This window comes from Leuresthes tenuis, unplaced genomic scaffold (genome assembly GCF_036924035.1).
Source record: "Leuresthes tenuis unplaced genomic scaffold, fLeuTen1.0.hap1 SCAF_9, whole genome shotgun sequence".
Classification (NCBI taxonomy): domain Eukaryota; kingdom Metazoa; phylum Chordata; class Actinopteri; order Atheriniformes; family Atherinopsidae; genus Leuresthes; species Leuresthes tenuis.
Genome location: NW_027325363.1, coordinates 12,482,810 through 12,505,905, shown reverse-complemented (window position 1 = coordinate 12,505,905; position 23,096 = coordinate 12,482,810). Strand labels below are relative to the sequence as shown.

Genomic DNA, 23,096 nt, shown 5'->3' with positions numbered 1-23,096 from the left:
CATCACTGTGGTGTTTATGGCCCGTGTTGATTTATGCCAGTTCGAGTTATTCTAATTGCCACCTCTCTGCTTTGTGAGATCGGTGCGTGATGTGTGAAGCACCTCGGTTAAAGGTAGAAGAGGTGCGAATACTGGCACCTGTGCTCACACGCAACATGAGACTTTGCCTTTGTAACACTGCTTGCTCAGCACCTGGGTTAATGTTGATTATTACCCAAAAAATTGCATGGTTGTAATGATTAACGGCAGGTATTACATTTCAGGGGCGTATTTATGTGTTTGAGCAATGTGTGGTATGTCAGTTTGAAGGAAAACATTGTTACGCACACATAAATGCCAATGCATCTGATGGATAATATGAGTTTATTCTTGTCATTGTGATTCAGTGTCAATTAAGGATTAGAATTTGTTGTAAAGAGATGTCTGGATGTTTGATGTGAACATAAAATCTGGGCATGGTCCAGCTGGAGACCAGGAGACGGTTGTGGAGTCAAACCAGGTTGCTCCCTAATCTATTGAGTTGTAGATGTCACTGGACATATTGTGTCTTTCTTTATTTCCTCTTGAGTTAGTCTTCTGAACTGTTTTTTTAAAACCTTTTCATGCTCGTTTGGATGCTGTGCCACTGATTCTGCAGGTGATTCTGGTACCTCTTAACGTCTTTGTTCACAGTTTTTTAACATCTGTGATGAGCTGCCGTACCAAGGGAAAAACGATTTACACATGGGAGTAGCTGATTAAGCTTTCCAAAACCCAACTAATGCTTGAAGAGGAGATATCTAAGAGACAGAGCAGGATGGAGCGGAACCATTTTCCCCCTTGGTTTTCATGAAGAGAAAAGATGACTGGCAGATGAAGTGGGAACATGGGAGGGGGGGTTCATTCTCTCTCCCTGCTATACTTCTAACTTTCCAGCAGTTTGTCAGCTGATATTTACTTTTACTTTTCATGTTTGTTTTTTTTTGTTTTTTTTTTTCATTTTCCTCCATTTGTATTGCTACATTATAACTTTGCCTTGGAGTACTGATAAAATGGTATTCAGTTGAATGCAGTTTATTGATCTGTTGCCTGTATTGCAGTGTGCTGCCGGGCACCCTAACACGAGCTGTACAGTATCATTCACGCTGGTCATTGCAGATCAAAGTGTGTTCCAGATGACAGACGAGCCTAAAGTAAGACAGAAAATATAAATGGTGAAATAAGTTTTAAATCGATGTTTACAGACCTATACAGCCAGAGAAAATCGGTGGTAATGAGTAGTTACTCCATACACTAAAGCCAGCCACTGTGAAATTGATGTTTACAGTTACTTTACTATCTGAATGCTGAATTTCTTAAATACTGTTTCCTAAACTCTAAGGCAAACACCATCTAGTGTGAGCTTCTGAGATGCAGTTGCTTCTTTTCAAATGGAAAGGTGTAATAATCCCAAAAACTGAAAGGCTGTTTTTTTCTCTTTATTTATTTTCTTTTACTTTGGATAGTGGGAAAACAATGAAAAAGGGAGATCATGAAAATATTTTCTTGTATCATCATGATCACAACGCCTTCCAAGGGCTCCACGTACAGCATTTAAATTCATAAAATGAATATAAGCTAATTCTGACCTTTTGTTTTCAGTCACAAACTGAGGCTGCCTTCAACAAGGGACAAACTTTACTTCTTGAGGAAGCTTGGATCATTCAGTTCTTGCAGCAATATGCTGCATATCCTCTAAGTCTGTGGTGGAGAGTGCAATCTGCTTTGCAGCCATCTGTTGGGGCAGCAACACCAGAGCCAGTGACTCAAGCAAAGTGAAGCAACTCATAAAGAAACTCTTGCTTTGTGTTGGTAACTGCTCTGGGGCAACTGAAACCCATCGTGCAAACAATAAGTTGCTAATGCTGCAGAGGTTACTAAGCATAATGGACCACACTACACTCTCTATAGAACAAAGTGATCAAACTATAAAGTGTGTTCAGTCAGAGGCTTCATTGGTCTGCTGCAACAAAGAACAATACAAGATGTTATTCCTGCTCACAGCAGTAATTCTGCACAACTATTTATTTTTCCAGTTACTTTTAACTGCATTGATTATATATGCAGATTATATATGCAAACCTGTCCCTGTTTGTGTAACTGAGTGCATATCTGTCTGTGTCTGTACTTAGAATGCTAGATTTTCAGTTTCTGGATGGTCACCTTTACTGTAAAATCTGTCTTTATTTGAAATGGAACAAGCCAGGAGCCTCACGTCCTCTGCTGCAGGCCGTCATGGATTGCCACAAGTATTAGGGGACCTACAGTGAGAGGTCTCCTAAGGGGCGAGGGGGGCAAGATGTCTTGCCAGACGTTAACCTTGCCAGATGTAACCATGGTTACCAGATGTTCTCATTATACCCCTCTTACACTTGTCGTTCTTTCACAGTTGGGGAGATGAAAGCAGAGGCCGGCTGCATTTACCCAGGATGTCATATTTCATGTAGATCTGTCTCTTTCTGTCGGTGAAGGCTAAAGGCGCTGAAGCTGCTAGTTTTAAAAGACTTCTATTCAACTTTCCAGTCCTCATTCATTTTTATAGCTCTGCCAATGCCTCGGAAATCCTCACTCATTTTTACAGAAGCCATTTCTGTCCTCTTTACACAGTCAGGTAGTCAGCGTTTTGTTGGAAATTGCCTATACTCTTTGAGACAGGTATTTTAATGTGAATGTTGCTCAGAGTGGTTTATTTTTGAAAGTTTTTGTGAGGCACCAAAGGAGTTTTGAAATTTGCAGAGCCATCTCCCCCCCCGCCTGCCTCCATCTCTCAATCTCTCCCTCCAAGAGCCCATCTGTGCGCCGAATGTTTGGATGTTTGTAGTGGTTTTGGGAGATTTTATATCTGGAAGAGCAAAATAGTTTTGGGATGTCTGGGTAAAATCTGTGTGTTGGGAGCAGGTCTGTTCAAGGCCACACAAGTACAGCCTCCAGTATACCTTCTGGCTCACAATGTTAAAGAAGCAAGTTATTGAGTTATAATACTCGTGTTTACAATCTTTTTTTTTTTAGCAGTTTTTTGTCTCACTCTGTTCATTCATTCTTCTTAAAGTATTGGTGAAATAAAGACAGATAATGCCTTATTTAGAGGCTGCATCGTCTCTGCCTCATTAACTCCGTTGTATGGACATACGGCGATCGCGAGTTTTCTAAATAGCTTTCGAAGGACGCCGACTTTCGCCAAACTGTTCTCGGTGAGTAGATAAACGTATTTCATGCCAGAAATAAGGTCTAGGTTTAAAAATACCGGAGTTCCCCTTTAAGCCAAATTTAGGGTCCCAGTTGAGTTAACGGGTAGCGGCCCTATGTTACACGTAGTTAACCAAGAACTCTTGCCATAATGCGAGTGGTGGAACAGGTTAGTAGCTGAATTGGTTGTTTCCTTTGTTGTGTTCTACCTCAGCACACTTAGCTTTTTCCATTTTAATGTGGTCGTTGCTTAAATTGGCATTTTTCTGAGCTATTAAACTGCTTATTGGCTGAGCACCAGTGAAGCTGATGAATAGATCTCGTAGTGAGACTTTTGTGGTGGGGAAAAAACTAACTTTCAATGTCAACATTTTGAATGGTTATTAAATGTGTGCTTGTGTGTTCATGTCTCCTCAACTCGAGTGCCGTTCACAGTCCTCTTGAGTCCAAATGAAACGCCTCCTGTTTATGTTGTTGACAGCATTGCACCAACTAACACACGCACTCAATCCCACTCACAAATTCCACTTGACAAAGCCTTGACACATACAAAGCTCAGGTGTGAGATAATGATTTGATTTGGGCTTGATGCCTGTGCTCTCTTTGGCCCCCCCGTGTACAGACTTAGCCCTGCAATGTCATCCTGAGGAGAAACACACCACACCTCTGCAGTGGACAAATGTGTTCCCACAGAACAACAACAGCCACTTAGTTTACGGGTAACATAATATCCTTCCAATTATCCACAGTTTTAAGTGCACAGTAACATTATAACTTAAGGTTCTTATCTGCAACACTTGAATTGGAAATCGCATCACTATCTACTTAGTGACTATTAAAGTACATTTAACTGTGATTTTAAAAATTGAAAAACAGAAATAAAAGCAGCCAATGTGAATGCGATGAACTGCTTTCCTCTCCGGACTTATTGGTATCCACTGCTTTCTGTGTTTTATTGCTTGTGATGGTTTCTGCTGCTTATCTCCAAACTGAAGTCTCCTTTTCTCTTAATGGTGTGCTTGAGTGATGCTAATGAAGAGGATTTTTTTATTTTTTTTCACCCTTTCCAAGTCTCTGCTCCTCCTTATTTCTTCCTTCCATCTGCCTGCTTGATCTGTCAGACGCTACTTTCCCACAACCAGTCCTGTCCCCAGAGCGCTATGTTGGACGCAGAGAGAGATTTTTTTACACTCCTTTTGAATCTCCTTCAGGGCAATTTTAAAGAGACTCAGATGATTCCCCTCAATTCTGCCAGCCTTGCAATATGATAGATGGAAATATTTAGAGGGCCTGACTATTTCTGGTGGACTATAGGCGCATTCCCACTGCAGGAACCTTTTGCAGTTCCTATAACCTTTTCAGGAACTAGGCCGTGCATTCGGACATACAGGAACTCGGAACCATGGCCATCAGTTCCTAGAACCATTTTAGCTCCTTCTCCGAGGCAGGGTCTTTTCTGGGTTCCATAGGAACACATATGACGTAGGTGTTTGGTGGCTGGTAGCTTTGCCCCTTGTCTGAAATATTTACTCATACGACACGGACACAACCGGCGCATGTTTAATAAGTTAAACTTAGACGTCGTCTCCTTTGTCTGCGGCGCTCTGCTCTCCTTCTTTCCTTCATGAAACGAAGAAGTATCGCCCGCTGCTCGATTCTTCATCTCCTGACTCTCACTGTGTGCTCTTCCAGCCTCGATCTTAGACGCCTGATGTGATCGTCCATGATTAATATCACCGTCAGGCAGACCATAAACACGGTGGCCTCCTCGCTCTCCATGTTAGCTTCTTGGTGGTGTCTTGTTTTCTCTCCTTACTTTTCGCGGGTTTTGCTGTTAAGTGTGGCGCTACAGTAACGCGTCACTGTTGCAAACGGTTGCGTCACATCAGTCCCGACCAAGGTCCCCGACTTGTGTGCGAATACAAAATGAAACAGTTCCCCTGGGGAAGGGCAGTTCTTACAACTAAATTCGAGGTGTACAGTTCTTAGAACTGCGTTCTTATAACTCTCTGTCCGAATGCGCCTCTTGTATCTGTGTGGCTCACAGTTGGTTGTCAGGAGGGAGTATTTGGGTAACAGGGCAGTTAATGTAGTGTAGGTGGCTCTGTTGGGATGTGTTTGTGTGTAGTGGTTTCTGTGTGAGTGGTCCAGGGGAAGTCTGGTGTGAAGGTGAGGCCAATGTGATGCTCTTCATCACCGTGACTGATTGCTCTCTGAGATAAATCTCCTCTGTTGATACTGGGGAAACTTAATGCCACTTGCAGTCAGACCGATTACAAGAAAAATCGCCAGACACACAAATCAAATAAAAGTGATTTTGACCATATTTGCATGTAAGAGGATCACTCGTGCAGCTATGAGAAACGCAGTGTTTGTCTCTTACTTTTGCCTCTCGCACAGTGCACAGCGTCTTCTGCACATGTGCTTTCAGTTAATTCACGGGGCAGTACAGGGTTGCACTCCTGGCTCTGTTTGCCTCGAAGATTTGTTGCGCGTCATTTGTTTTTTAAAAGTATCGGGATACTGTGATCAAATTCATATTTGAATAGTCACATTTTTAGGTCCAGCCCATGAACCCTGTTGCTTAAAAGCGGAGGTGTCCCACATCCAATCCTGTAGGACTCTTTTGCAGGAACGATGCATTGTTAAAGGTTTGTCTGCATTTGTCTTGGCTTTGATTTCAAATCAAAGTAATGCTAACAAGGCGTATGTGTTTTTGCAGTAAGATCCTCCAGGATTGCATCTGCTGAACATGGAATGTGGACAATGGGGGCTCAGATTGCCTTCTCCCACTCTACATACTCTCCAACACACTAACATTTTCTGGTTGTTGGACTGAGTGTGGCTGGTTGGAAAATACTCACATTTTGACTAACTCTACCAAGCACTGAACTGGGATACATGAGAAACAATATAAAATAATCCTGTGAATACAGGGTCTTTTTTTTCTTTTTACATCTCTCCAGCAGTTTGTTCATACAGATATACACCTCTCTGCCTCATTTTTTGTTCTGGCACATTCTTGCTTTCTATGCTGATATCAGCAGCACCCCCCCCCCCCCCCCCAAAGTTAGAATAACTTTCCCATGATAATCTGCTCTAGCCCATCCTGTTTGCTCCATATATTTGGGCTCTACCATCCACTTGTAATCATGTGCCTCTGCTGCATTCCTTCATTGTGCTCTTATGCCCTTCTCTAATCTCATGCTTCATTTATTTTCCTCATGTTTTCACCATCCTTGATCCTTGTCCTCATCTCTATCTCAGTTTTCATCCCCATCTAACCCTGCCATCCCTCCCTCATCCCGCCCATCACTCTTTTCATCCTCTAATCTGGTGTTTGGTGTGCCAGTGTGGTTAGCCAGCAGGTTACACCATCAGTTACTCAAGACTTTCCCGATCCTGCTGATCTTTATTTACTTACACGGGTGTGTGCAGTCACACAGTTATAAGGAATGTCGCGGAAGAAACTGTGACCCCAGTGCTTTAAGGGCTGGGAGATGGACAGACAAACTCCTTGGTAATTGGGACAGTATAACCCAAGCAGACAAAAGATTTCCTGCTCTTTTTATGAACTTCAAACTCACTTTGTTGACTCCTGCTTCCTGTCTGCAGGATGAAAGTGTGTCAACTCTTTCTTAAACAAAAGAAGGGAATGAGTCAGACGGGGATACAGAAATGATCCTTTGTGATTTCGGACTGAACCTCACCATGGCAACGGAGTGTAGATACTCTTGGAAATGAAGAATGAGAGATGGAAAGGCTGTCATGTACACATCCATGAACTATAAAACACTGGGGCTTTATCGGAGGAGATGGAGGTAGATTGACTGAGCGCATACTGACAAAAGCCTCAACATCGTTGATAAAATGGTACGAGAGGAGTAGATTAATTGTTTGCATGTGTAGAGAAAAAGCAGAGAGGCAGAGTTATTTAAGTCCTTGAAAGCAATTTCCCTCCGCAGAATGAGATATAGATGGAGAGGGAGTTATAGATTGGAGAGGGAGTTAAATCGGGACACTTCATGAGCCTGTGAGACATTGGGTTCATCAGCAGATCTCTGACAAATGACCTAAAATCATTATATTCAATGACGGGAAGCTTCAAACTTTTTCTCGTCTGTGAGCTGGAGTGGCTCGTTTGGCTAACTTAATCCTTGGCTTCTTATTTTCATGTTTTTACTTGTGTTCTTATTTTCATGAAACAGAATATGAGCTTTGTGAATCTGAGATGTTACAGATCAGCGTTGTGTCAACAGTATGTTATGACTTTTGTACCTCATGACCTTGAGCCCACTGGTCCTCCCTGAGCCGGGGGAGATGGGCGTCATGTGCTCTGAACCAGCAGTGGGAATGTGTGAGAAAAAGGCTTACTTGGTGTTATCCTTGGAAAAGGCCGGGTAGAGGTGAGAATATGGCTTCTCTAGCTCGGCTGCATCCCACAGCAGGAGTTGGTGTGTGTTTGACTGGTGATGCACTTCTTTCTTTATTTGTGATTTATCTGCTTCAGCAAGGCTGAAAGGACACGGAGGTTTCTGTTATTGCAGTCCGATGTTTGCCTCGGAAAGCGTTCTGGTCTGTCCATTGGTTTATATAAGGATCTGTATGTGTGTTGTAGAAAAAAAAAAAGGGTGTGATCATTTTCAGTATGAAATGTCAAGAATAAAGGAAAAGTCTTTGGTAAAGTAGCCAATTGAAGTCCGGAATGTGCTGTCCTAGATTTGAGAATGTTTCAGCATGTGTCATCCTGATAGACCTCAAATGTTGCTTTAACATTCTGGGTTTCACATGTAGAAACAAGTAAGAAATCTCATGACAATGGTGTTTTGTTTTGTTTTTCTTTTTTGGCACGTTTCTCTGGTGTTGATGACACTGACTGGTATCGGTGCAAAGTTTGCCACCGGAGCCTCTTTAAAACTTAACATGTTACAAATTTTAACTCTGATAATTCTGAAAATTTCTTCAAAACAAGCCTGAAACAGGCAGTTGAGTACAGGCAGTCAGTGTGGGATCGCATCGGTGTCGGCAAACCACTAACGCGGTTCTTTTTGGCCTCTGCCACTTAATAAGCTTTCAAAAGACCTGTAAAGGATAACTATACTTACAATTCTAACATGTCTGATAGTCGCTGTTTATGCACAGCAGAGTCCTAATCTGAGTCCAAAGACGCTTTCACGCTGTTGACTTAGCAGTGCGTCTTAGAACCTCTGTGCACATCTGCTGTGCTTGTTCCATCTTGAGGCACACTAGTCTCTGTTCACCTTAGTCCGAGCAGCAGTGTGTGTGTGTGTGTGCGCGTGTGTGTGCGCGTGTGTGCATGTGTGCGTGTGTGTGTGTGTGTGTGTGTGTGTGTGTGTGTGTGTGTGTGGCAGGGAAAAGATTAGAAGTTTCTCGGGCCCCTTTCTTATGTAGCACAACAAAGTTAAAGAAAATATCTGCCAGAACAGATTATTTCTATGTACTTTAGGTTTCTGGAGGGTGCTGACTGGGCAAAATTTCTTATTTTTTTGTTTACTTTTGGACAGAGCCAGGCTTACTTTTCTCCCCTGGCTTCAAGTGTTCAAGCAAAACTAACAAGCTTATCTAACTGGGCACGAGAAGATGAATGAGCATAATTCCCCAAACGTCATGTGTGTTTTCAGCATTTACATTCTCAGTGGACTTGGTGTGTGTTTTTATGACACACAGGTGAAATGTTCGAAAAAAATATCAGGAAAATGCTTCTATAATTATCTGAAGTCAAAAGAAAGATGGTCTCAAGACGTTCTTTTAGTGATTTTAAAAAAAATCCTGGTTCTGCTCGAACGTGAACATTTTAAGATGAATAACATTTGGAGCATGTAAATACTTTGTGCCTCCTAAAGGTGATACAGACCAAACTAATTTTCGTCTACTGACTTCCTCTGCTGCCAGGCTGCTGCTGACTTCGCCAAAGCCCACCTGCCGGACGCTCTGCGCCAGCAGCTGCTGACCTATGAACGGGAGAAAGAGCGAGACCGAGAAAAAGACAAGGAGAAAGACGACAAAAAGGAGAGAGTCAGCCTCTCCTATCCGTCCATCCTGGAGCAGCAAATCCTGACGCTGGACAGAGAAATGCTGGACAAGCTTTCTGCCAATTACAACGAAGCTGGTGTGTATCTATTCAGCAAGACAAATGCCCGTGAGACTAAATGGATGCATGTTTTTGCATGTATTACGACTTTGTGCTGCCCAGCTGCTATGTTGGTTCATTAATTGACAGTTTGTCAACCTGAAACCATAAAAGTAGGAGGCATGCATATGGATTTAACCTGTACATTCCTCTCATTACTGGAGACTTGAGAAAGCCACGAATGTGTAAAATCTCCCTTATAGCGCTACATACCAGCGCTTTGAATTGACAAATAAATTTGCCTTGCCAAACCAGTATTTTCACCTCTACTTTTCCACTTGACAGTTGCTGAAGAGTGACTGTCAGCAGCCCAAGGCCTTGCTTACTCAGCTGTTTAAATACAAGTTTATCCTCACAAGGCCTGTAGTAATTATCTGTGGAGGGGACTGAGAGCGGAAATACGATAGAGATAGAGTGATGGATGGAAAGTATTAGGAGCAAGGGCAGATGGAGGGATACGATCATTGTTCCAGTGAGAGCTACAAAGTGGAGATGAAGGAGGGCCCAGTATTGCAGAATGAGGGAGAATAAATACAAAGCATGGGTACAAAGGGGCGATGACAAAAGGCGACGTCAATGTACAGAGGGAAACAAAAAGGCCCTCATCAGGATTGTACAGTTGAGTTGAGAAATAGAGGGATCATTCATAAACGGACTGAACTTTCTGCTAGGTTCCCATCATAAGAAATGTCCCCAGGCCCAGAACGTATGTTAACTTGTTTTTTCTGTGCCAACATTATTAAGTTATCGAGCATGGGGGGGGGGGGGTTTAACTGTGGTGTCATTCTCCAGCTGCAAGAATTCAGCATTCCTGTGAGAAGGTCACTTTGTCCTACGGTGACCTGATTACACTGACTTTTAGTGGAGTTGTAGTCACAGTGGATATGTTTACATGGACAGCAATATTTTTAGAGTTAACTCAAATAAGACCTTCGTCTAAAGGTGAAACCGCTGTGAAAACAACATTATCTGATTACTTTCACTCAGACAAGATCCTGTTTGGAGTTAGCAATAATCAAATGAAGGAGCTCGCTGATCTTGACAGCATTACGTAGACATTTGTAAGGCAAGGCAAGGCAAGTTTATTTGTATAGCACAATTCAACAACAAGGTGATTCAAAGTGCTTCACAGAGACATTAAAACAGAAGAAATAAAAAGCATGATTTAAAATTTAAACAAAAGAAGGAAATAAGAACAATAGATAAAATCAGAAAAAATGATATATATGAAAGATAAAATCAATAGTTAAAACATGATTCCGTTTTGAAACTCAAGCTTATTCAAATGCAGCTGAAAATAGATGTTTCTTCAACCTGGACTTAAATACACTGAGTGTTTCAGCTGATCTGAGGCTTTCTGGGAGTTTGTTCCAGACATGTGGAGCATACAAGCTGAATGCAGCTTCTCCATGTCTGGTTTTGACTCTGGGAACTGATAAAAAACCGGATCCAGATGACCTGAGGAGTCTGGAAGGTTCATAGTGGGTCAGGAGGTCACTGATGTATTTTGGTCCTTGACCATTCAGAGCTTTATAGACCAGCATCAGAACTTTAAAGTCTATCCTCTGATGGACAGGCAGCCAGTGTAAAGACTTCAGAGCTGGACTGATGTGCTCCACTTTTTTGGTCTTAGTGAGGACTCGAGCAGCTGAGTTCTGGATGAGCTGCAGTTGTCTAACTGACTTTTTAGGCAGACCTATAAAGATGCTGTTACAATAATCAAGCCTACTAAAGATGAATGCATGGACTAGTTTTTCCAGGTCCTGCTGAGACATTAGATCTTTTAGCCTTGATATATTCTTAAGGTGATAGTAGGCTGACTTTGTTATTGCCTTAATGTGTTTGTCCAAATTTAGGTCTGAGTCCATCATAATCTCACCTTTACATCCTGCCGGAGTTCTCACTGCATCTGGCGGCATCGCTGCTGCTTTGCAGCGAATTCTTTAAGTTCTACAGTTTCTAAATTCAGTTAGCAGGAGTGACTTTGGGCTTGTTTTTCTAAGAACACTCTTGTTTATTATGGATTTGTTTTCATAGATCCGGTTGCTTGTTGCCGTCACAAACTATGGCAGCACCAGCTCGGGTGAGGTTCAGTGCAAAAAGGAAAGGCTTTGGTACAAAGAGGGCACATGTGTAGGGCGATTGAGACGCCGGAGTATGCCAACACTGCGTTTTTAGGGATATGAATATAGTTTCGACTTTGGAAGGACACAGGATTTTACTTCACTCAAGTTTCGTTGTTTTAATTGTACTCTGGTGAGTTCACTGACAGCCTAACAAACAAAAATGACGTTCAAATTATGGAACAATTGACCAAAGATGTAATTGAAGAAATAAGAAGAGTGACTCCAAACAATTAGAATGTAAATGCGAACAACAGTCTGTGTTGTGGCCTAAATTAAAACGCCAACATGTGACTCGTAAATCCTCCTGAGAATGACGGGTCATATGATGCACTGAAGGACAATTAAAACGTGCAGTCGTAGCGCCCAGTCTGGAGGCGGCAGCTGATAATTACCTCCCTGAAACAAGGTCCTGCTGCGCACTGCCTTTTTGTTTCTCTAATTCTCTCTCCTTTCCTGCCACCCCAACTGCAGATAAACATCATCTTTCTGCTCAGCGTTGCTCTCAAAACAGCCGCCAAGTAAATCTGCCCTTCGTATTCTTCTTCCCGCTCCTTCTGAACTCCATGAACTATTGAATTCAGTCTCCAAAGGCACGACTATTTTTTACTTTCTCTCCCCACTCTGCTTCTCCCATTCTTAACTTGGACAGCACAACAAAAAGGACTAATGCTGAGCTTATCGATCAACTTAAAGTCAAACCCCATTACAATAAAAAGGCTCCCGTGTTATCCCGTCTGAGCGTTAAGACATTCAGAGATTGAATTTGCTGCAGTATTTGTACTCGCTCTCTTGCCAGTGTCTCTGGGGGATTTGCTCATGTGGTCAAAGTTGTGCGTTCTTGTCCCAGAATCTAACTCAACAATCGCATGTTTTAGAGTGCACGGCTCCCAGCTTTCTCTTATAATCCGTGGGGGGTGAAAGGAGCGAAGAGCGAAGGGAGAATACGGAGATACACTCTCAATTCAGCTCCCTGTCCCCGGGAAAACAGCATATCTGGTTTATCCTCCTGTTCATTCTTCTCAAAGGTAAGCGCCTGAAAGGAGGAAGGCAGAGATGGGACTTTGATGCAATGTCCTGGAGCTTAGAGTGTGTTATGGAAACAGTCTCCTTAATGCAGCGTGGTATTCTGCTTCTGTTACCCTTCATGTGGCTTTGTGACCTCAGATCTCAGCGCCTCTGCAAGGACAAGCAGGTGGACTGTGGTGTGTTAGTACAACTGTCAGTACTTACTGTTGAAAGCAGAAGCAAGCCGACAGTAAAGTACATAATACTCCATAAAGGGACACCTGTCTCAAAGTGAGATATGAATTTAACTTTGAATTTGGACAAAAGGAGATTTATTTGTGGAAATGTGTGCAGAATTAATTCTGGAGAACGTGTTTTGCTCACCATCTATTTTCAGAAAGACAAAACTATTCATTTTAATGTTTTTCTTTGCAGAATACAAACGCACTCAATACTGTATCTATTTGCTGTAACATTAACAGACGTGGATGTCATTTCATTGTCAAACTGGCAGAACGGCTCTTGAATCAAAAGAGCACATGAGCGACTGAAAGAGACTCGGAGAACATCTGTATTAGAACGTTGATGTTAGAAGTTATATTACTTCGTACTGTATATGTTAAATTCTCTTTTATTTTTCACCGTTTCTTTCTTTTCAGTGTGAGCCTTCATTTTGTTCTCATGAGTAATTTTGTCTTTTCTAAGTTCTGTGATTGTTTGCTCTAATAATAATTCTTTAAGCTGATTATTGCCACTGGTGTTTATTTACTCCAGTTAATTATTTCTTCTTTTTTTTTCGTGTTTTGACTCCAGTCTTTTCCAGTTAGTGTTATTCATTCCATTCCCCTGAGACAAAGCGTCCTAAACTAAGTGTAAATTAAGTTGTACCGAATTTGTCTTTGTATGCTAACATGCCATTTGTTTTCTTTAAGTCAAGTTATTGGATGTTGTCTTTGGCACACGGGTTCACAGGCCACTGCAAGTTTGAGCGAGGTGTGTTAACTAAAATAAAGGGGCTTTGTAGAGCTGAATGTACTCATTTAAAAAGTACTTTGATTTCATTCATATTGATCCGAATATATCTGACCAAACATGTCTCCTCACTATCCTCGCTCCCCGTCATGTAAATAAGTCATTGAGTAATATTGGGTTTTAAAGTTGGGCAAAGACTGGACATGTCTGACGAACTCCAACATCAGAGATGTGGCATTTAATTTGTTTGTTTGTTACGCTGCAGATCGTCATTGCAGTGTGTTTTGTTGGCAGCTCATTTTTAAATTTCTAATATCTCAAGAGACATTTTATAGCAGCTCAGGCTGTCTGCGTGGCTGCTGGACTAACAGAAATAAATCTTTCACGTTGTTCAGTGTGATGAGATCTTTGTCATAGTTCACTTGACGTTGCTTGTCCTTTTTAGTGTTTAAAGCTTAACTCACTTGGTCTCATAAGGCCTTGAGGCTAAATATATTTTTCTCACTTCTACGCCCAGTTAGCTGTGTGAAAATAGCAGAAATCGGAGGACTGATGATACCAAAGTTAAGGCCATCAACCTTTTGAGTCTTTTCTTTGATAGTTCTAGTGTTTTTGTATTATTACGCCCATGGTCTTACTTTGAGGCGTGGCATCATAAGTGAGTTAAGGAGACTTTTATGGGTGCCTCCGCATCTTTAATTGTTGACACTTTCACAACAGACCTGATACTCTATTGTGGGTAAAGATCAAAGAACATAATAAGAAGCTTTCTTGGAATTGGTGTGGTACTTTTTAAAACTATTTCCTGACCTACAACAGTTTTAGCTGCCATGACGGTCATAAATCATACATAGTTGGATGCAAAAATATCACCCCACTTATTTTTCCTCAAACGAAAGCACCAGAAAGAGTAAAGCCAACCCTTACAAAGCTACGGTCGCTGTTGAGCTATAGAAAGGAATGAGTAGAATAAAGCCAATAGATGACAAAAAGCAAAGATGCCTCCTCAGGGTGGCACAGACTTTATGTAGCAGTTCAAGGACGCTCGTACAAAGAGTAAACGAGTCAATAGTGCAAGTCCAAGAAGGGCAGGTAAGCAGGAAAGTTAGTCTTAGTCAAGTTGCCATATTTCACTTTTCACCTTGATGCCATGCTGCTTTTTTTTAGAACATAAGCTGAGATGTAGTGAGAGCTCAAGGATGGCCTCTCACTACACAAATCAGAGTGGAAGAGGAACTGGGGCTGAGTTGTTAAACTTGCTGGACTGTTGAAGGTTTGTCTGGCCAAGTGAAGCCGATAATTAGCACGAGCACAGAGTGCATGTGGGCCACGGTGCCATTTTAATTGGGAATACTGAATCTGTGCTTGGCATGACGGGGCTAATTGGGGAAGGGTGTGCTCGGAAAGCACCTCAGTCCATTATCTCAATCACCATGGGAACGAGATAAGGATAATTAGCTGGACAGCGTGGCACGGTGCTGCTGCAGCCATAAGCTCAAGCAGCAGGATTAGGGGATGCGCACAGTGATGAAACTAAAAGAAATGTGTTTTTAAAAGATTCAGTTTGACACTCCCTATTTAAGTGGCATCAGCATTCAGTCATGACAGTCTTCCTTTTAGCTGTGTTTACCTAATTTATCACATTTTTGTCACTAAGCTTTAATGTCTTGTAAAATAATTGCTCTGTTACTTTCTGTTAATATTCCCTCTTCTTTCAGCTCCCCGCCCTTCCTGTATTCTGTCTTTTCATTTTATCTGGATGCTGTACAGCCTGTCCCCCCCCCCCCCCCATCCCTTTGCTCATACGCTGCCTGCATCAGGTCCAGCACAGTAACTGAACTTAAAGGACCCTTCAGAGGAGAGATGGATTTGATCCCCCGGTCCAAAAGCAAAAATGTCCGAGACAAACTGTATTAACCCCTCAACTCTGACATCTTTGTAGGTGATCCACCATCTTTGGAAGAACATCTAAAGCTGCTTTGTTTCAGCCTTTTTCTCTGCCTCCTGGTGCATTTATTTTTAACACTTAATTCCTGGGTGTGACTGCTGTGTGGCCCATTGTCCTCTTCTTACTCCCAGTACACCACCCCTCTCTGTCCAGGTGGTCCAGCCCCGGGTGGTAGGATCCATCTTTTTTTCTTTTTTTTTAATTCTCCTCTGCTCCCTGCTCCCACTCACCAGTTTTGTCTTTACTCTGTGTGAGCAGATGGCCAAACCGGCAGATCTGTTTTTTTTTTTTCTACAGGACTTTGGATCTCGCACAATAGGCCTCAGATTCCTCGTCTACACTCGGTTCTGCCTGACTGGGAAGCTAAACATAGAGAGGAAGGCGAAATGAAAGCATTTCTGAGAAGTTACTTGAAAGAGTTTTTGCCTTCTTGGCACATGCTTTTTTGTGCTGCATTGTTTTCACACAGTTTAATGTTTTACGTCGTGCCGGGGACGACATTATCTTTTCCTGACGGATGTATTTTATCAAGTATTTGCGGTTTTTCTTTAATCAATTATTTGTTTCTAGTGAAGCATCCCGTCGTAAAAGTTCTGGCAATTACACGAAATGTTTCACAAGTGTGGATTGGTTTTCAGAAAGGGATTTTAGGTCAATGTAAACCACATTCTTACTCTGGCATGACTCTCATGTCAGTTGCTCCACCGCTTTGAAACAGAGGGAAATGTTTCAGCAACCATTTGATGGACAGCTTTGAAATTTTGCAGACGCTTGTGGTTCCCCGAGGACGAATACTAAGAACTCTGGTTATCTCCTGACATATTCACTAACAACATTTGATGTTTGAAGAGAAATGTCTCAACTGTGGAATGCCATTACATTCATGTGATTCCCACTTATTTTCCCTCCTCCCTGCCCTTCTTCTCTTCCTCCACCCCCCCCTCCCTCTTCCCATTGATGCAGGCACTACATGTCTGGTGGCTCTGCTGTCTGATAAGGAGTTGACGGTGGCCAACGTTGGAGACTCTCGCGGAGTTCTGTGCGATAAAGACGGCAACGCCATCCCTCTATCCCATGACCACAAACCGTACCAGCTCAAGGAACGCAAGAGGATCAAGAAGGCTGGTGAGAAAACTGCCATTTTTCAAGTACTTCTGAGCAGCAGAACAAAGCTTTTGTTAAATCATGAAGGAACATCAGATCTCCGATTGTTGTCATGAAAGCGTAAAATAAGTTTTCTTTTGATCAAAGCACAGAACCATTATCGTGTTTCTTGTGTCTAAGGCTGACATCAAAACCTACTCTCTGATAACACAATCTGCTTCTAAAGCAATGTGTTATCAAACGCAGCCAGACGGTGCACATTTTTTAAGGTGCACTTGTAGGCATAATTCTCTCTCCAACCCCATCTGTATACTTGCTGTGCTGAGGAAAGATTCAAAGCAGATTGGCCAAACTCGTCAGTCAGGGAAGCCCCACAGCTCCATCTAATGGTTGTGTTTGGTACTGAAAGAAAAACCTTACAGATCACATTTGGCTGTTTTCAGAACGGCGCCTAGAACTCAAATCAGAAAATCGGACTCAGCCGTTGAAATCATAAATGTATAAATGGGTGATTAGGCATATAGCTCCAGTGTAGCAATATGTTTTAACTTCTGAATCGATGGGAGAAACCAGATTGTCTTGAAACTTCTTTGCTAAATTAAGTGTAAAAGAAGAAGCAAAAAGAAAAGGAGAGAAAGAAATGTCTGAAAAAAGGTAATAAGTGATGCTTGTATGATCGACGAGTATCTTTTCTGTATCTATTCATAAAGGTATGAAGATTTTATTCCAGTTTGTATATGATACCAAGATGTTATTTTTACAGTATAAGTAGAGTGTTTAAATTGGGTTTTTGAATGTGGGAGCACCACCCAAAACAAACCCTTACCCATTGCTTGTCGTAGTGCGTTTTCCGTCACTACTCTGAGGGCTACAGCAAGTTCAGCACCGCTCCAGTAACTGCTACTACCTCACACTGGACATGCCTGTAACCACAACAACGGGAAGGGATGCCATTGCACTATTTCCTACAGTCTCAATAAAAGCAACTTTCTGACATAATTAGACTAATTTATTATTTTTGACTGGACCGTGGACGTCAGCCCCACACAGCTGGGCTCGGAGTGAACTTCCAGATGTCTTGCAGTCGGGTAAAATGCACCAATCTCATTTCTCTTTGTCGGCGAGTTGTTTGTTGCTGTCGGCTTTGGAGACTTCACGTAAGACGTTATGGTCGGTAAGAGTGTATTTCTGTAAAGTGGCTGTCCCTGTTCTTACAGCCTTGAGTACAGCACCCTCAGGGAAAATCCCATCAATGTTGAATGGAGCTATAGCCCATAAAAAACCATGACTACTGTAGAGTCATTTGACTTGCGACTAAATGTAAATTAAACACTTTACCGTTACACTTAAAAGCCACATTCAGTGTTACTGTTTTTTTTTTGTTTTTTTTTGTTTTTTTAGCAGTGTGAAAAGGGCTTAAGACTCCCAGGGCAATCTTTCTTCCTATTTTGTTGATGTTACACACCTTTTTTTTTTTTTTTTTTGCATTACCTGACTTGTTATCTGTAATCTTAGTTTTTCGTGTATCTTATTTGTTTTAAATCTTCATTTTTGGCCTCAGTCATAGGCATTGAGATCTTTTCAAACATCAGTACCTTTCAGGCCGTGGCTGTTGTACAAAGATGTACTTTAAGTGTTTTAAGTTTAGTGCCTCCTGACGGTCTTTGACTGAGATGCTGCAATCGTGCAAAATGCAAAACGCATAAATTCTGAAAGAACCTGAAGAAACATGGTTCATGGATTTTGCGAACACAAACAAACACGGTCTAATGACGCGCATCCGCAGCTAACTGCTGAGTTTAATACCTCATGATGTTCCGGGCAGACACTGAGGCAACATATAATGTGCCTCAAAGGGATCTTTAGTAAACTTGGTGCTTTTTATAGTAAGAAGTTGCACATAATGGGGTTTTTCTTAGACTGACATCAATATTTGCAATCTTGGCTTGGACTCTCAACTTCAGTATTTTTCTAAATCCTGTTAATGGCCCTTCTCGGGAGGATGTTATGACCAAAGATGGAAGTCTGCGTCTTATCCTCTAACTTCCAGTACAATTCCCCTGCTCACTGTTGAAGCCATAGAGGACACACAGCTGTATTTGCAGGATATGACATGAACTGAAATATATCCAACAAAAACAGTGAGTTCCTTGAGCCCGACAGTAAGCACTGAGTGAGTGAAAACATGTCAGTGGTAATGATCCACATTATAATCTGGACTTTGATGTGAACTCACTGGTTCAAAGTTGATTTAAAAACATGCTGCCAGATCGTTTCTTTCGTTTCTTTTTCTTTAGTAGAAGCTGGTTGTTTCTCTACTTTTTATTTTCCCTAACTTTGTGCTCATTCTTCACATTCTTTCTCATACCTGATCCTCCCCTGTTGTTGTTGTGGTCGTCTCCCCCCCCCCCCCCCCCCCCCCCCCCCCCCCGGCTTCCTCTGCAGGTGGTTTCATTAGTTTCAATGGCTCGTGGCGTGTCCAGGGCATCTTGGCCATGTCCCGTTCTCTGGGAGATTACCCTCTGAAAAACCTCAACGTGGTCGTTCCCGATCCCGACATCATGTCCTTCGACCTGAACAAGCTGCAGCCTGAGTTCATGATCCTGGCGTCGGACGGCCTGTGGGACACCTTCAGCAACGAGGAGGCGGTTCGCTTCATCAGGGAACGACTGGACGAGCCACACTTCGGCGCCAAGAGCATCGTCCTCCAGTCCTTCTACCGTGGTTGCCCAGACAACATCACCGTCATGGTGGTCAAGTTTAAAGGCAAAACCAGCGAAAAGTAGTAGCCTACCACACACATAACATCGAAATAAGATTAGCCCTGAAAGATTTCTGTTTTTTTTGTGTGAGAACTATTTCTATCGCAGACGTTTTGGGGAGTTTGCGCTTGAAACTGCACATCCATCCTCGTCCTCCTTTATTAACTTTTACTGCAGTAAAAGAGATGAAATGAAAATGTTGTCCATTTAGGTTTGACCTCACCCTTTGAGACGCTTAACGTGAGATGGGTCGCTGTTATGCAAATAAACAGATTTAGCTTTGATTTAGCTTTGTGCAGCTATGGCTGTGTACACGCACGCGTGTGTGTGTGTGTGTGTGTGTGTCTGAGAGAGTGAATGAAAGCTGCTTTCGCTTTGTGATAAACTTGCACATGAGTCTCGCATCAGTAAGTCACTGTTTTTAACGCCATGAATGACGGATTATAAAGAACATGAGTTGGTTCGGCATTTCATATCCGTATATTTTGATTACGTCTGTCACCAGTTGTCTGTGTGACCATTTAATTCATATCTTTAGTTTCTCACACTGTGTGTCCACACTGTCTCACGGTATCAACAAAGTGAAGCACAGAAAGTCCTTTGGTTTAACGCAGGAATGTCCACATCCAGTCCTGAGGGCCGCTGTCCTGCAGGTTTTGGATGTTTACCTGCTTCAACGCACCTGATTCAGATCAAGGCATCATTAGCAGGCTTGTACAGAACTTAACAATCTCCATTTCATCTGAATCAGGTGTGTTGAAGCAGGGGAACATCTAAAACCTGCAGGACAGCCGACTGTAGACATCCCTGATGGCAGGTTTTAATTTTTCCTTCTATATATGTGGACCGTTAACACGACTTTCCTTTCAGTCGTGAACAACACTAATGACGACGACGCCTATGCTTCTTATATTAGCGCTAATCTTGTACAGCAGTAGAACCGAATACATTTTTACGTCACACTTGCTGCACGTTGGAAAACTGGATGTAGGAATGGAATACATGTTTTGTGTTGAGTCTCCCCACTTTTAATTTTCTTGTAACTTCAGCTGTTTCTTCTCTGAAATCTCATGTCTCCCATGTTTGTAACTTTTAAAGACTTTTTTTTTTTTTAAAGCTGAGAGAGATTCATCTGTTCAGACCCAACTTATTTAGATCTGTGCAACTGATATTAATGTAAAATATAATAACCGTTGGATGATTGTAGATTGTCAGAGTGTGATGAAGCATTCCTTCAAACGACAACACGTCAGCATATAATGGAGATAACGTGATGACATTTCTTTATGATTGACAACTAATTGTTTGTTCATAAGGTTTAACTTGTTGTCTGATATATGATGGACCTGTTAAAAAAAGGAAAGAAAATCACAAAGCAATTGAGATCATGACAAATGAAGGTAAAATTGGTAATTTTTATTGTCACCTAAGGAAACATTAGTTATTCCTAACCCGTATCACATTTTCCTTTTTACTGGACTGGAAGTCCAAATGTAACAAACCTTTGAATGAGACGAGTTCTTGTTGCCTTATTTTTTTTTTTTCGCTGCCAAAACTGCTTCTAAATTTTTGATGTAATGCAGTCGATCACAGCGTGCACGACCTCAGTGTCGTACTTGAACTGAAATTAGAAGAGCATTGTTGAAGAAGCGTCTAAGAGAGACGCGAAACCTTAAGATGAATGTACATACTGTCCTCATGTTATATTGTTATGCCCCCCCACACACACACAGTTTAATACAGAGCTGCACCTGTTCATGAATTATCTTCAGACGTGTAAACCAGATAAAGAGTTTGTGCTTTGTTTTTTTTCAGCTCATAATTTTTCCTTTTCCAGTGTACCTTAAAGAATGTTTGTGGCATTTGTACTTGTTTTTGTTGACTTTAATAAACTGTTAAAAAAAATAAAAATGAATAAAGAAAATTTTACATTGTAAATCAAAAAAGGTAACATTAAAATCATAAGTGATTAAGTCACTTTGTGTGTTTTTTCTTAAATTGAAAATTATTTTTTTTTAAATTAAAAACTTCTACAGATGTAATGTAGAAAATATAGAATTACATACATGCAACGTACATATTTCTTACAGCTTGCAGTGCTCATTCCAGGTAACACTTCACTGTTTATAAGTGCATAAAACGGGATTTGTTCACTCTGAGGCTCTTTACTGCAACAGCACAGTTAAATGTGCGTAAATTCATTATAAAACTGCTGGGAAATTAATGAAAAGATTTTAATTATGTTGAAGATATTTTAAAAGTTTAAACAAGTAAACAGAGCAACACTATGCAATTACAAGTTCATACTGATGGTCATAAACAGGTATACTAAGTAGAAGTATAGGTTTTTATCTTAGACTGGTCTTACACATGTTTATAGGGTTGAGCGATCAATTGCATTTGCGATAAAATCGCCATAAAATTGATATTCTAATTGCATATGTTGCGATTTAAAGGGGAACTCCGTATTTTTAAATCTAGACCTTATTTCTGGAATGAAATACGTTTATCTACTCACCGAGAACAGTTTGTCAAAAGTCGGAGTCCTTCGGGAGCTATTTAGATAACTGGTGATAGGCGTATATCCATATAAAGGAGTGAACGGGGCAGGGACAATACAACCTCTAAATAAGGCATTATTAGTCTCTATTTCACCAATACTTTAAGAAGAATGAATGAACGAATGTGTACTATAGCTCATAGGTGCTGTTATGTTGCTACTTGCGGCTATAGGAGAGCTAACGGAGGGATTCCTACACAGGCACTGTACTGGGACCACTTCATCCACATGCTCCCCTGGAGCAGTTTATTTACTCCTTTCTCTGTGACATGCTAACTTCACACGGAGTTTGCTACTGCTAGTTTTGTGCAACACGGCAGGATATTTATCAGATTGTGACAACTTGAACGACGACTTTGAGTAAGATGGAAGTTCTTACTGGAGTGAATGAGCTGTGCTGCAGCCATGCCTGTCGATGAAGTGGTCCCAGTAGACGAGTGTGTAGAATTCCCTCCGTTAGCTCTCCTATAGCTGCAAGTAGCCACATAACAGTAGCTATGTGCTAATAGAGCAATAGTAGTGTTCGTTCATTTATTCTTCTTAAAGTATTGGTGAAATAGAGACTGATAATGCCTTATTTAGAGGCTGCATCGTCCCTGCCCCGTTCACTCTGTTATATGGATCGCGAGTAATCTAAATAGCTCCTGAAGGACGCCGACTTTCACCAAACTGTTCTAGGTGAGTAGATAAACTATTTCATGCCAGAAATAAGGTCTAGGTTTAAAAATACCAGAGTTCCCCTTTAAGTCATGTGACTTTTAACACGCAAAGGGCCAAAAATAAATAAAACTGATCAGAGATAGCCTCAGGCACAACCTATGCAGCAGCTGACACTAAAGAAATTTTAGTGTCTAAGAGGAGTAGTAAAGCAATTGTGTGGAATTATTTTGGTTTTAAAAAAGAGGATGCTTCACAGCACCAGGTATTGTGCAAAACATGTCTTGCTGCTGTTGCTACCTAGTGAGGCAACACGAAAAAACACCATAAAGTGAGTTAAATGATAACTGCATGGCTCAAATGGCAATTAGCAGCGTATCACATCATCAACACAGCTCCCGACAGGGCTTGTTAACCGAAATTTTGGAAAGCGTAACTCCATATGAAACTTTGTCAAAACGGCAAGGAGCAATAACGGAGTTTTTGGCAAGGGACGTGATACCCATCACCATGGTGACCAAGCCTGGGTTTAGAGCCTTTATTAATACACTCGATAAGCGGTACAGCATGCCGTCCGGACATGTTTTAGCCAGGTTGCTATATATAT

The 23,096-nt window shown here is 41.6% G+C and overlaps 1 protein-coding gene across 1 annotated transcript in view; it reads left to right on the top strand.

Moving 5' to 3' along the window:
* Nucleotides 1-21,249, top strand: part of ppm1lb (protein phosphatase, Mg2+/Mn2+ dependent, 1Lb) — a 42,755-nt gene extending 21,506 nt beyond the window's left edge. Inside the window, exons 2-4 of the mRNA XM_072392347.1 lie at nt 9,118-9,334; nt 16,370-16,531; nt 18,956-21,249. Coding sequence (XP_072248448.1) covers nt 9,118-9,334; nt 16,370-16,531; nt 18,956-19,296 — 720 coding nt within the window. The 3' untranslated portion in view covers nt 19,297-21,249. The remainder of the gene's footprint in view (nt 1-9,117; nt 9,335-16,369; nt 16,532-18,955) is intronic.
* Nucleotides 21,250-23,096: the final 1,847 nt, after the last annotated feature.